Genomic DNA, 14433 nt, shown 5'->3' with positions numbered 1-14433 from the left:
AAAAAAAAAAAAAGACCAGGTTTACTGGTCTGATAGAGCCTGGTGAGACCCCCAAGACTATGGCCCCCAGTTACCCTTCAGGTCTGGAATTTAACTCACTCCTGTGACTTCCAGCGAAACAAAAGATTGGCATATAAGGTGAACATTTATACCAGGTAGGTACATTCCTTAGAACAATCAAGCATGAGAGAACATAAGGGAAGTATTTGCACAGGGATATAGCTCAGGGGGCAGGAATGCATAGCAAAGAAGGACACAGGGAAGAGGTAACTACAGGGAGGAAGTGGGAAGAGAGCTGTTATAGTTGTGGGAAATTGCAGTCAATGTCATGAAACAAAATGTTATGAACAACTGTATGGAAAATGAATTTGTTTTGTAACTTTCACCCAAATCACAATAAAAATTTTAAAACAAGATTTATGACTTTGGAACCTATGTCATAGTCCCTGGGTGGCACAAGAGATTTATGATCAGCTGCTTGCCTAAAGGTTGGTGGTTCAAACCCACTCAACAGCACTGTGGAAGAAAGGCATGGGAATTTGCTTCTGTGAAAATTACAGCAAAGAAAATCCTATAGTGAGGATTAACTCAATGGCAATGCGTTTGGTTTGGTTTTACTTATGCCATAAGACTATTTCAAGGCACAATTCACCACGTAAAGAAGCTTTTCTGCAAAATGTAAAGCACTATTAAAATGTGAAATATTCTCATCTACATATAAAATGTTTTTCTAAAAGTTGGTTTGTTTTTACTGAATGAAGTACAAACTGGGGTTAAAATGAGTGTGCCATTAGGTCTGAAACTGTGATTAACTGGATAAGGATTCAGCTGAAGTTGACCTTTCGTTTAAACACATATCAAATACTCACTTTGTCACAGGTACTGTACTAAGCCCTACCTCACTGCCATCAAGTCGATTCTGACTCATAACAAACCCCATTGGGTTTCTGAGGCAGTAAATCTTTATGTAAGTAGATCACCCCACTGCCAACCTTCTGGTTAGCAGTCAAATGCCTTAGGAACTATACCACCAGAGCTCCTTGTACTAACCCTAACCAAAAAAAAAAAAAAAAAAACTCACTGCCGTCAAGTTGGTTCCAATTCACAGTGACCCCACCTTGGGTTTCTGAGGCAATATCTGTACAGAAGTAGATTGCCCAGTCTTTCGTCTGAGGAGTGACTGGTGGGTTTGAATCAGCAGCTTTCTGGTTAGCAGTCAAATGCCTTAGGCACTACCACCAGAGCTCTCAAAGCGCATCCAGGGTTTCTAACCTCTCCAGTGAGAGTCACCAAAGATGAGTGTGTACTAGGCTCTCAAAAACCAAAAACAAACCCACTGCCGTGGAGTCAGATCCAACTCATAGTGACCCTTCCTTGGGTTTCTGAGGCAGGTATCACTACAGAAGTAGATTGCCCAACCTTCCTTCCAAGGACTGACTGGTGGGTTTGAACCGCCAGCCTTCTGGTTAGCAGTCAAATGCCTTAGGCACTATGCCACTAGGCTCTAGGGATATAAAAATGAATAAACCCCAGACCCTGACCTCACAGAGATCACAGGGCTTCCCTAGGGCTTGCTTGTGTGGGCTCGTTATGGATCTTTTGTCATTGCTCCTCTCATATCTAGTCCCATCAATTTTGCTCCCAAGTCTCTCAAATCCAAACACACTCTTCATCCACAACATCATCTCCTTAGTTAAGACTCTCACCATTTTTCCCCTTTGTCAGTCATTTATCCAGTTTCTCTGCCTCTGCTCTTACCCCATCAAATCAGATCTCCACATTACTCCTAGGTAGTAAATCCCAAAGAAATCAAAGGCAAGTCACCTTCATCTAGCTAAAAAGAAATGCCTCTGCCCAAATTGACTAAATCAAAGACTACAGGAAAGAACCAATCCTTCTTTCAAACTCTCCAAATGAACGCAAATCTTTCTCTACTTCCTTCAATCATCAGTTAATGACTCCAAGAAACATGTGGCCCAATGAATGGAGGTTCTTCGGCTTGTTAAGTAAAAATTGTAAAGGCCCTCTTCATACCCCAAACCTCACTAGCCACAAGCAAAACCAAAAACACCTTTGCTATCATATTTATCATCTCCTGGAAAAATATGTAGTAGTAATCCTTTGATCTTCCTTTTGGTCCCAAAGGAATCACCATATGTGATGTATAAGAAGAATCATGAGCAACTGGAAGGAAATGAGCGATATGAAGGCTACTGTGTAGACTTAGCCTATGAGATAGCCAAACACGTAAGGATCAAATATAAACTGTCCATTGTCGGTGACGGGAAATATGGCGCAAGGGATCCGGAGACTAAAATATGGAATGGCATGGTTGGGGAACTTGTCTATGGGGTAAGTTTTCTTTAAATTCTGTCTTCATTTATCTCTGTGCTTTCTGATTAACAAAGAAGATAGAGGATTTCATTTTTTTTGGTGCAATATGTATTCAATTGTCTGGTTTTCATATGATTTGCAAGAAAAACTTTTTCTTCCACAGTTGAATTCTATAAAGGTAAGCTGACAATAGTGTGATTTGGACAACAGGAGTATTTTACTGAAAGGAAAGTGGAATTGGGGAATTTTATTTGGCAACATTAAGCACCGCCTGCCATCTATTGAAAATCTGTTCCTTCTGTGTTCCCTGTCCCAGACAGCAGAACCACCATCTACCTCGTCACCTAAGCCAAGGACCTGGGCATCTTTCTTCATTGCTCCTCTCATATCTAGTCCCATCAGTTTTGCTCCCAAGTCTCTCAAATCCAAACACACTCTTCATCCACAACATCATCACCTTAGTTAAGACTCTCACCATTTTTCCCCTTTGTCAGTCATTTGTCCAGTTTCTCTGCCTCTGCTCTTACCCCATCAAATCAGATCTCCACATTACTGTAATTCTTCTCTTTAAAAATCAGGGTAAAATGCAAGTTTCTTAGCATGGCAAATAAGGCACTTTATAATCTAGCACCCACCTACGTCTCTAGATTCATCTTGTACTCTTTCCCCTTCACACCTCATGTTCTAGCAATAGCAAAGTATGTGTTGTTCCCTGAAAGTGCCAGGCTTTCACTTAGGGCATTCCTGGAAGTGTCTTTGCCTCTCTTCAGCCAACTAACACCACATCCCTGTCCTCCAGAACTCAGAGGTTTCACCTCTTTCAGGAAGCCTTCCCTAATCCTATCTACTCATGTGCAGTTTAAGTTAGGTGCTCCTGCTTTTTGCTTTCTTATAGTACATTTAAGGAGCTCTGGTGGCATAGTGGGTAAGGCATTTGGCTGCTAACCAGAAGGTCAGTGGTACAAACCCACCAGCTGCTCCATGGAAGGAAGATGAGGCAATATACTTCTGTAAAGATTTACAGCCTTGGAAACCCAATGGGGGTCATTATGAGTCAGAATTGACTCAATGGCAGTGGGTTTGGTTTGGGTTTTTTTTGGTATAGTACCAAAAGGAGCTCTGGTGGCATAGTGGGTACAGCATTGGCTGCTAACCAGGTCAGTGGTTCAAACCCACTAGCTGCTCCATGGGAAGAAGATGAGACAATCTAGATCCATAAAGATTTACAGCCTTGGAAACCCAGTGGGGGTCACTATGAGTCAGAATCAACTCAGTGGCAGTGGGTTTAAGGAGCTCTGGTGGTGTAGTGAATAAGGCATTTGGCTGCTAACCAGAAGGTCAGTGGTTTAAACCCACCAGCCACTCCATGGAAGGTAGATGGGGGCAATCTACTTCCAAAAAGATTTACTGCCTCAGAAACCCAATGAGGGTTATTATGAGTCAGAATCGATTCAATAACAGTGAGCTTGGTTTTTTAGTTTATAGTACATTTTGCTTTGTTATAGTGCTTCTGACCCTGTGTTGTAATGATGTATTTATAAGTTTGGCTGCCCAATTAGTCTATGAACTCCTTGAGGACAGAAGCCATGTCTGATTTATTTCAGTATTCCAGAGCCTGGCACATAGTAGAAGTTCAATAAATACAGAATGAATGAATATTATAGCTCTGCCAAGTTCCTGGCAGAGCTTGGCCATGGACTTAGCACAAAAAAAATTTATACCAAGAATTAGGACTTGCATAAGGGGCACATTGGTATCTTTAGAGCCCCTCAGTGATTTTGCTTAAAGGGTTTTGGCCTCTGATAGGGAATGTTGGATATTAGGCAGCCCAATGGGCCATATGGAGATAAACAATACTGAACAGAAGAACTTCCCATTGGATGAACCAGTCACTGAAGAACTGAACCAAGTGCAGGTGGTGGCAGCAGAGGTTTAGTTCTAATAGATAAGGATTACCTGCAATGGCAGGTCCCTGTCCAGACAAGAAGTAGGGGAAACACGGAGGAATCTATGGGTGGCGATACCAAGAAGTCCCACCTGGAAAGAAACAAACATCCAAGTTACCTATTGGACTAGAGCTCAGGGGGAGGACTCTAGTGCTTGAGGTAAGAATCAGCAAGAATAACCCTAAAAGAGTAGCAGGGTCACTAAATAAGTTTTTGGAACAGGCCCTTGGAAACAAGCACAAAGGCAGAAGCTCATTTCTAAAAATAAGGGTACAGAAAGGGAACTAGGGCTTAAATTGCAGCTAGACCCCAGGTATCAAAACTGGAGCACCATTCTCCAATCAGACAAACAACAAGGCAACTTGAAGCTCAGCCTCCAGCTATAGGGCTGCAGCCAATTATCTCCTGTCTTGGGTCAAGGTTGGTCTTAAGAACTGGGGCAGGGCTGAGTTGCAGATGAGATTCAAGACAGCCCAGCTGTAGGTTAAAAAAAAAACACCCCATTTTCTAAGGCCAGAGAGAAAGGACTGAATGAAGGGCAGAGCACCTGTCATGCTTTCTGTGGACCCTGGGAGACTCTGAAACATCTTAGCACAGCTCTAACTTCCTACTTCAGAAGCTGGCAAGCAGATCTTCTCATTCCTGAACCTCATCTCCTCAACACTCAAGGTCCAAGAAGTCCTGTCTCACTCACAGATCTCCCTTGCACTTAGCACATTACCTGGTACATAGTAGGTGCTCACTTTTTGTTTTAATAAATCAATGACTGCTACACAGTAATGGCTGGCAATATTCATTAAATTGACTCCATGGTGGCAGGTAATCCTGTACTCTAATTATTTTTCATAGCTATCATTTGTTGAGTATTTATCAGTTGTCAGACACTGTGCTAAGTGCTTTACAGACATTATCTCACTTCATCCTCACAATACACCTGTGAGGGGGATAACATTATTAATCCCATTCTATAAATGAGCAAACTGAGGTCTAGAGAGGAGAAGCAGTCACATGACAAAGACCAAACAGCTTGTAGGGATACAATGATTCAAACCCAGGTCTCTGACTATGAAGTCCATGCTCTTTAACTATTACATTTTACTGCCCAAGAGCCAAAATGTTGTTTCAGGCCTATCACATCCTAAGAGCTAGTTGTGATTTATTGCATATGGTTTGGTGCCCTAGCCATTCTGGAGAAAAGAGTATTTGGCCACAGCCAGGTAGGAAATTTAGAGCATCAGTTGCCATCAGTCCAGGGTAACTGACATGAGCTCTATCATGAGCTCTACCAGCCCATCACAACCAGTAAAGATCGTCCTGGAGTAACCTTCTCATCTTTTCTTTTTCAGTTCTTCCCACTAAAGACAAAAGCAAACGCATCATGATCTGTAAACGGATCAGTGCCGTCCTGGCCGCTGATGGCAGGACATTAAACACAGTGCTGCAGAACAAGGCAGATATCCTGAACTGTTGAGACTTTTCACTGGGTTTGGTTTTTCCTCTGGCATGTCCTCTGTGCTGCACTCATTTCATCTCCACATATCCCTTCATCTTTCCAATTCAGGTGTGCATGAGGAGCTTAAGAGTTAGAGAAGTCTTTATTTGCTTCATAATTTAAATGCCATCTCTCCACTTCTGAAGAGGTAAAATTTTCCTGGAGTAGCCTTCCTATCTTTTCAATTCTTTTTAACTAAAGACAAAAGCAACAGCCAGGACAGACTCTTACAGAAATTCCCTTCTCTCCCCGCTAACCTAGACCAAGTTTCTGACACTTTCTGGGCTTATAACACAATGTAATTCCAGAGAACTAACAGCAAACTAACCCTTACTGAATGCACTGTTGAATTCCACTTTCTCCCCAAACCTATGGCTATGAAAAATGAATGTTTTCTTCTTATCCTTGGCCTAAGTTCGCTGTTGGAGGTTGAACTTATAAACTGTGTCTTCTTCTTTAGAAGTTTTAATCTTTTTCATTGGGAAGTTTTTAACTTCTCTAGCAATGGTTAAGTGCTCACCTGCTAAGCAGAAGGTCAGCAGTTCAAACCCACCAGCTTCTCTGTAGGAGAAGAATTGTGGCAGTCTGCTTCTGTGAAGATTACAGCCTTTGAAACTCCATGCGGCAGTTCTACTCTGTCCCATAGGGTCGTTATAAGTCAGAATTGACTCCACAGCAATGGGTTGGGTTTTGGATCAACAACAGAAATGGAGAAAAGTACAAATACAGGCATTTGTTCTCGGCATTTGTGGTTTGCAAGTTGCTTAAGGAAAAGAAGGGCAGAAAGCCCCCAGCGATTTCCTTAAGTGCTTAATGAGCAAAAGAATGGAGAACATGAAACCATTTCTTGCAACGAACATGAAACTTCCAAAGATAGGCACTGCTTGATATTCAGGGTATTTTCTCTTCTGTGTTTAGTACATAAAAGAGATCAGAACAGAAAAGAAAAATAAATAAATAAAACGAAGAAAGGCAGAGATGAAGAAAGTTTTGCAAAGGATATTTCAGTATCTGCCACTAACGTCTCAAGAAAAAGTCAAAATGAATTAAATTTGCTAAAGAAGAAAGGAGCCAATGAGCCTCCTTTTCATTTGATTCCAAAATGGATTTCCTTTCTCTAAAGTAATTCAAATCAAGGTTGATGTTTGGGGCACCTTGTATCTCCAAGAAGGCTATTTTTGAAACAAACGTCAGTAGGACATAATGTGCCCCATTATGTAAGCTCTTCTGAACATTATGGACTTGAAACTGTCCACCTGCTTTCACCACACAGTAATTGTCCTCAGCTCGAATAGCTTACAGACCACAAGTTTTTTTATGGCTTCCAAATATCATGTGTTTTAAAGGGACATTTAAAAGCAGGATTCTGTTGCTAACAGGGCTCTTAGACATCCTTTACCCACACTATGACTCATTTTACAGATGAATATGGAGACCAGCCAGGACTAAACATTAGAACTGCCCAGGGGGTGAACCTAGAAGCCAAGGCCTGATGGAGGGCAAGGTGGAAGGAATGATGGCAGGGATTGTGACAAAAGCATAAAACCTGCAAAGCTTGACAGAGCTAAGACTAACTCAGATTTCTTGACTCCTAGTCCAATGTCATATCCACAGGGTCATGCTGGCTGTTCACTTGCTTGTCAGACTATGGGAAGATTATTGTGGAATCAGATATGGTATCCCCTACCTGCCTTCAAGAGGCTTAAAAACTAATTGGATTAAAAGATTTTCCACCCAAGATACCCATCATGCTTATCTGTGGCCTCCAAGATAATGTAGTGAACATCTCTAGTTATCAGTTGAAATATTTGAAAACCCAATATATACAACTAGGTCTTTCTTCCCAGCTGAGTGCAGACAAGACCTGATGCAAAACAGAGAATTAGGAAAGGAGCTGGAAGGAAAGTGAGGCCCTCATTTGCAAAAGGACACCTCCTCACAGGCAGTTGCCATGTTCCTTATATTCCTAGCACTTAGAACTAAAGATAAAGAGTGGGGGTTGCCTTGGAAAAGGCCAGAAAAATCCTACCTAGGTTGGTGCCTCTGGTTTAGAAAAACTCAGCAAAGTTGAGGATGGAGATGGGAGTGGGAGACAGGTGATTCCAGGTCACATCCTCTGGGTGTCCCTAGACTCCTTCACTCTCCCAGGACAAATGGCAATTTTACTGATGCTATTCACATTGACATTTCTCCACCTAGAGGAAATTATCTCTTAGGTTGTCACTATCCTAAGATAAATTCATTTTCCATTAAGAAAGGCAGAAAGTCGATCTGTCCTTCTAGCTGAAAGGCAGAGAAGCAAGGGTCCTGTAACAGATGCCAAATAGTCTCTTCTGTTCTTCAGGTGATTACACTGGGGTTTGGCAGAAAGGCTGATGGTTTGATAAAAATGCCCTTCTCTTTCCAACGGTGCATACGAACTCCAGGAAGGAGCATTAGTGACGCATGGAAGTCTGCCATTCTTAGCAGAGATTATTGGGTATATATTTCCAACAAATTTTAATCTCAGAAGGTCTTCATCCAGCTCCAGGGACACTCTATTATCTCCACTTTCTATTTAATGCTCTCAACTTCCAAAGGACAAGAGGACCTAATCAATAGATCCAGACAGGAACCTCTGTTCTGAATGAAGAAATGAGGATATCCTGTTGTGACACTGCTTGGTGCACAGATTTAAGTAGACCTCATCCCTTTCTGCAGACCTGAGCAACTGCAGACTGTAAATGTCCCACAGAGTACAGCCCAAAAAGCAGCTTACGTCCTGTCCCCCACCACACAGCAATTACATTCCTATTGTCTAGCTTGATCCTGCCCCACTCCTTTCTCCAATACATTTGAACTTTCTGAAGGAAATGTATGCCAAAGGCCTCTAGGGCTGTATAGTTGATACAGGGCTACTGGGTCAGGCACATATGCCCCGCCTCTAGGATAACTAACATAATGTTTCATGCATTGCTCGCCAGTACATACTGCCTATCCCTCTCTCTCCATCTCCTCCCTGTGTTTTCAGAATGTGCTTTAAGATGGTAGCTGACAAGCTCCTGCTCATACATAGTCTTCAGATGGGTTACAAGTCTTGCCTCAGTTCATCAGATGAAAATACTTTAAGACACAACATAAGCGTTACAGCCCAAAACATCTTTAAAAAATGTTTAACTGTCATTTCCATCTTAAACTTGTCAGAATTTTAAATGCATCATCCCTAAATATGAGTTTGTTGTGTTTATAAGTGCTTTTTTTAAAAGAAAAAAATTATGACTTTGGCAACCCACTTATGAAAAGGATTATAAATCCCCTCGAGGTAAATTATCCCCAATAATGCAGTTGCTCCAAGTTTGCCATTGGTGAGTAGAAAAATCAAACTTAATTTGGTGTGTTTACTAAGCCCACACAGCCACTCTTAAACCACTTGAATAAAATCCTGTAAGCAGTCAAGATGCAAGCAAAGGCGCCTAGCAAACATCACCCTGAGCTCTCTTCCATTGGCTGCTTTTTGTCCATCAACTGGAGCACCCTCATGCCACCTACGAACGCCCCTGCTTTCTGAAAATTGCCCACCTACTGCTGTTACCAGCACAGGTGGAGGCTTGAGGACAAAAGGCACTTCATTACTGAGTCAGAATTTCACTTCCTCCCTACCCCCATAATACCTCTTTTTGGTTTGCAAAAAAAGTTTTTCAGCAGTACAAGGTGACCTCTTTCTATTGTTGTAAAAAAAATATGTAGATAACACGACATTTGCCAATTCCACACTTTTTTACACGTACAGCGAGCTCTGGTGGTGCAGTGGCTAAAGTGCTCAGTTGCAAACTGAAAGGTGGCCAGTGTGAACTGACCAGGAGAAAGATGTGGCAGTCTACTTCCGTAAAGATTACAGGGAAAAAAGAAAAAAAACACTGCCAACAAGTCGATTCTGACTCATAGAGACCCCTGTGAATTTCCAAGGCTGTAAATCTTTATGGGAGCAGATTGCCTCATCTTCCTCCCATGGAGTAAAGATTATAGCCTTGGAAAAATCCCATGGGGCAATTTTACTCTGTCTCTGGTAGTGTAGTGCCTAAGGCACTTGACTGCTAACCAGAAGGCTGGGGGTTCAAACCCACCAGCCACTCCCTGGCAGGAAGTTTGGACAATCTATTTCCATAGTATGCTGCCTCAGAAACCCAAGAAGGGGTCGCTGTGAGTCAGATCCCACTCAACAGCAGTGAGTTTTTAGAGTTATAGGGTCACTATGAGTCTGAATTGACTCCACTGCAGAGGGCTTGGTTTGGGGTTTGGAAAATTCAGTGACACCAATGACATTCCTCGTGTTGTGCTGATGTCCTCAACTGGCTTTCACAGAAGCAGAGACAGGAAAGGGTGCCATTTGGGGAGTTGCCTTTTTCACTTTGTCATCAATGTTGGCCTCCTAAATCTTTCACTTGTCTTGAATGTCACCTTCCCCTTCATCTGCATGCTATGGCAGTCCCAAGAGAGCTAAAGGGGTATTTTTGAGCACTAGCTAGTTACCTACTCCTCCCCATTTCCTTTAATAATCAAGTCGATTGCTTCACAGACATTATGCCAAGCGGGTCCTAATCTCTGAAATAACCAACCATCACAACTGCCTTTTCATATGGGGGTGCTGTTACTGGTGGTGGAGGGCAAGGGTTTCTCCAAGGACTAGCTATGAGTTGATATGATGGGTCTGTTGCTTTGGCCTCACTGAGTACACAAACCAAAAAAACCTAACTCACTGCCATTGAGTCATTTCGACTCAGTGACCCCTCCTTGTGTTTCCAAGACAATATCTCTACAGCAGTAGATTGTCCAATCTTCCTTCTGAGGAGTGGCTGATGTGTTTGAACCGTCAGCCTTCTGGTTAGCAGTCAAATACAAGAGGTGGGAAAAGCAAATCGCAACTAACAAACCCGTTGCTGTCAAGTGGATTCCGACACAAAGTAACGCTATAGGACAGAGTAGAACTGCCCCATAGAGTTTCCAGGTCTGTAATCTTTACTGAAGCATGCTGCCACATCTTTCTCCCACGGAGCAGCCGGCTGATGGTTCAAACCTTTTTGGTTAGCAGTCAAGCACATAACCACTGCGCCACCAGGGTTCCTCGAGAGATGGAAAGGGTTGCTAAATCTCCTCACCAAGCTGTCTGTCCTTGACACTTAATTAGTATCTCCCTTTAGTTCCCTGAAGGAGCTCTGGTGGCATAGTGCCTAAGGCATTTGACTGCTAACCAGAAGGTTGGTGATTCAAACCCACCAGCCACTCCATGAAAGGAAGACTGGGCAATCTACTTCCGTAAAGATTTACTGCTTTGAAAACCCAAAGGGGGGCCACTATGAGTCGGAAACGACTCGATGGCAGTGAGTTTTGAGTTTAGTTCCCTGAGTGGTGCAAACTGAAAAGTTGGTGGTTCTGATCCACTTGGTGGTGCTGCCTCAGAAGGAAGTCCTAGAGATGTGCTTGCACAAGATCACAGCCATTGAAAGCCCCACGGAGCACAGTTCTACTGTGAAGCATCTGGGCTCACTCTACGGCAATGGGTTTGGGTTTGTTTGGTTTCGGTTTTGGTTGAGCCTTCTTCTACTTCCTTTTCTTTGTTGCTTTGTCTTTTTCCATCTGTGATACGTCTTTTATAAAGTTCAACGTGGGGAATTCTCATTTTAGAGTCAGGTCCACAACAATGAGGCTTATTTGAACACACATTTAATGCCATTCTTCACCCCCCACAAAACACAAACTCCACATCCTTTGAAAAAGCTCCTTAGGGGAGGAAAAAATCAGAACAAGCAAAAATGCCAAGCTGAGGAAAATAGGCAAGTGCCAGAGGTAAACAAATTCCTCGTGTTGTCTTTTGTGATTTCAAAAGTACCTCAGACTAGGAATGGCCTCCTTTGGGCATGTGTTCTTTGGCTGAATGTTCCTAGGAGCCAGGCAACAGTTTTGTTTTGTCTATCCAGTCACCTCTTGTCAGTATTTAGCGGTAGATGTTTCATTTACAGAGGACCTCTGGTGCCACAATGGTTAAGTGCTCCTGCTAACCAAAAGGTCAGTGGTATGAACCCACCAGTCACTCCATGGGAAAGTGTGGCATTCAGCTTCCATGAGGATTACAGCCTTGGAAACCCTATGGGGCAGTTCTACTCTGTCCTATTGGATCACTACCAGTAGCAATCAACTGGATAGCAATGAGTTTGGGATTCACTTACCTAGTTGTTGTTTTTTAAGGGGGTCAAGATTCTCAAACTCCTTTCTTCATTGGCTTGAAAAAGAGCCCCGAATTCCCTGCCACTGGGTATATTCTGACTCAGGGTGATCCTATAGGACAGAGTAGAACTGTCCCATAGGGTTTCCAAAGCTATAAATCTTTTATGGAAACAGATTGCCTCATCTTTCACCTGCAAAGTTGCTGGTGGGTTCCAATCACCGACCTTCTGGCTAGCAGCCAAGTACTTTAACAACCACACTACTCGAAAAAGAGCCCAATTCCCTGAAATTCAGTCCAAAGTGATTTTTTTCACATAAATGTCCCCTTAGTTTTTCCTTCCAAAACAAAGAGCAATTTCTCTTAGAACCATCAATCATTTTGACTTAACACTTCAAAAAAAACTAGTTAAATTCAAATTTAATCAAATGGAAAATTACACTAGGGGGGCATTTGCATGTTCTGAGCAGGAGGCAGAAACATGCATAAGACTCTTTCTGGCTGATTCAGCCTCTCTTCTAAAAAACCACTAGCTTTCTGGCCAACTCCATTCTCCCCAGCAGCCTTTGTTTCTATGACCAGGTCTGGCCTCAGGCAAAAGGATTAAATAGATGAGATTTGTCTTTGGCTCCCCTTCAGTCAGAAATGTCTAACCAGGGCAAATGGGCAAGGCTGGTCATTCAGGAATCATCTGCAACCAAGTGAAAAGAGAAACTGAAGGACAACCTTAGAGGAGTCCTGCTTATTCCACAACCCATTGGTTATCTCTGGAGCCAGGTACCATGAATACACTTTGATTGAGAAAACAGAACTAAAAAGAAAGCCAGAGAAGGAACAATCAGAGAGGTTGGAAGAGAACCCATACTCTTCAGTATCAAAGACACAAGGAAAGAGAGTACACAGTGAAAAGGTCAATAATATCACATGAGCAGTTGGTGTCTCAGGAAAAAGCTTTGAATTCAGTAACCAAGCATGTAGTTGAAGAACTAATCCCAGTACATTGGAGGGCACAGAATTAAGACTGCAGAGGTATAGGGAGAAAATAGAATTCATGTGTGGTGCAAACAGGTTACTTTCTTGGCTCCCTAGGGAAAGGTTGGAGGTTCAAGTTCACCCAGATGCCCCTCAGAAGAAAGATCGGTGATCGACATCCAAAAACTCAGCTCTTGAAAACTCTATGGAGCACAGTTCTGCTCTGATGGATACACATGGGGTCACCAGGAGTCAGAATCAGTTCAAAGGCAACTGGTTTTAAGGAGAAACCCAAACCCACTGCTGCCGAGTCAATTCTGACTTGGTGATAGGTCATAGCGACCCTATAGGGCAGAGCAAAACTGCCTTATAAGGGTTTCCAAGGCTGCAAATCTTTACAGAAGCAGAGTGTCTCATCTTTCTCCAGCAGAACTGCTGGTGAGTTCAAACCACTGACCTTTTCGTTAGCAGCCAAGTGTTTTACCCACTACATCACCAGGATGCCTTTTAAGGAGGTGGTGCTGAAATCAAGAAATAGATAAGGTGTATTCTTTCAAGAAATTTAGTGGTAACAGAGAGAGATTGAGAATGGTCAAGGGGATAACAGGATCAAAAAAGGTGAAGAGGGTCATTTTTGTTTTTATTTGTTAGTAAAAGGAACTGCCTCAGTGTGGTTTTAAGCTAATAGGATAAATCAGTGCTTCTCAAAATCAGGATCCTCGGGAGGGCTTGATAAGACACAGATTTCTTGGCCCCACCCTCAGAGTTTCTGATTCAGTGTGGCTGATAAATTTTCACTTATAACCAGTTACCAGGTGGCACGCTTTGAAAACCATTGAAACAGATCAATGCCGAAGGAGAAATTAACGACGTAAAAGAGATAATAGCTGGAGCTGAGTTTTAAGAAGAGACAGAAGATTATGGCATGCAAGGGATAAGCAGATTAAGCCTTAGAAAAAGGGTCACTTTCTATGAGATGGGAATGATAGAGGGGATGGATGAATACGCAGCAATGTGTTGAGAAGGAGGGGAGGGACACTGAGGTAAGGGAAAGGCAAGGGAAAGTAAGAGGCAAGATCATGTACAGAGAAGTCAGGCCGAGGAAGGACTGGGGAGTGGGAAAAGTTTGGAATAAACGCCACTCACAGACTTAGGAGAAGACTAAACCTTGGGAAGGTCAATGATAGGTTTAATCTTATAAATGGTGACTTTGAGATGATCGTGAGCTGCCAGGGTAGATTTGGTCAGCAGGATTCATTCAATAAATGCATACTCTCTGCAACTTCCTCTAGGATGTAGGGGATGTAGAATGTCCTCCATGGGTGTATTTTTTCTGTCTTGTTTTCTGCTGCATCCCTGTTGTTCTTGTTGTTGTTGCTTTGTGCCGTCAAGTCAGACCCGACTCATAGTGACCCCTCCTTGGGTTTCCGAGGCAGTATCACTACAGAAGTAGATTGCCCCATCTTCCTTCCGAGGAGTGGCTGGTGGGT

The 14433-nt window shown here is 42.7% G+C and overlaps 1 protein-coding gene across 1 annotated transcript in view; it reads left to right on the top strand.

Annotated features, from left to right (window-relative positions):
* The window catches only part of GRIA3 (glutamate ionotropic receptor AMPA type subunit 3), a 359162-nt gene that overhangs the window by 256525 nt on the left and 88204 nt on the right, over positions 1 to 14433 (top strand). The window contains exon 10 of the mRNA XM_007953365.2: positions 2146 to 2352. Within this exon, the coding sequence (XP_007951556.1) occupies positions 2146 to 2352 (207 nt within the window). The remainder of the gene's footprint in view (positions 1 to 2145; positions 2353 to 14433) is intronic.

The sequence above is a fragment of the Orycteropus afer genome, unplaced genomic scaffold (genome assembly GCF_000298275.1).
Source record: "Orycteropus afer afer isolate SDZICR_OR568_19922 unplaced genomic scaffold, OryAfe1.0 scaffold00388, whole genome shotgun sequence".
NCBI classification, from domain to species: Eukaryota; Metazoa; Chordata; class Mammalia; order Tubulidentata; family Orycteropodidae; genus Orycteropus; species Orycteropus afer.
This window is presented reverse-complemented; position numbering and strand designations above follow the sequence as displayed.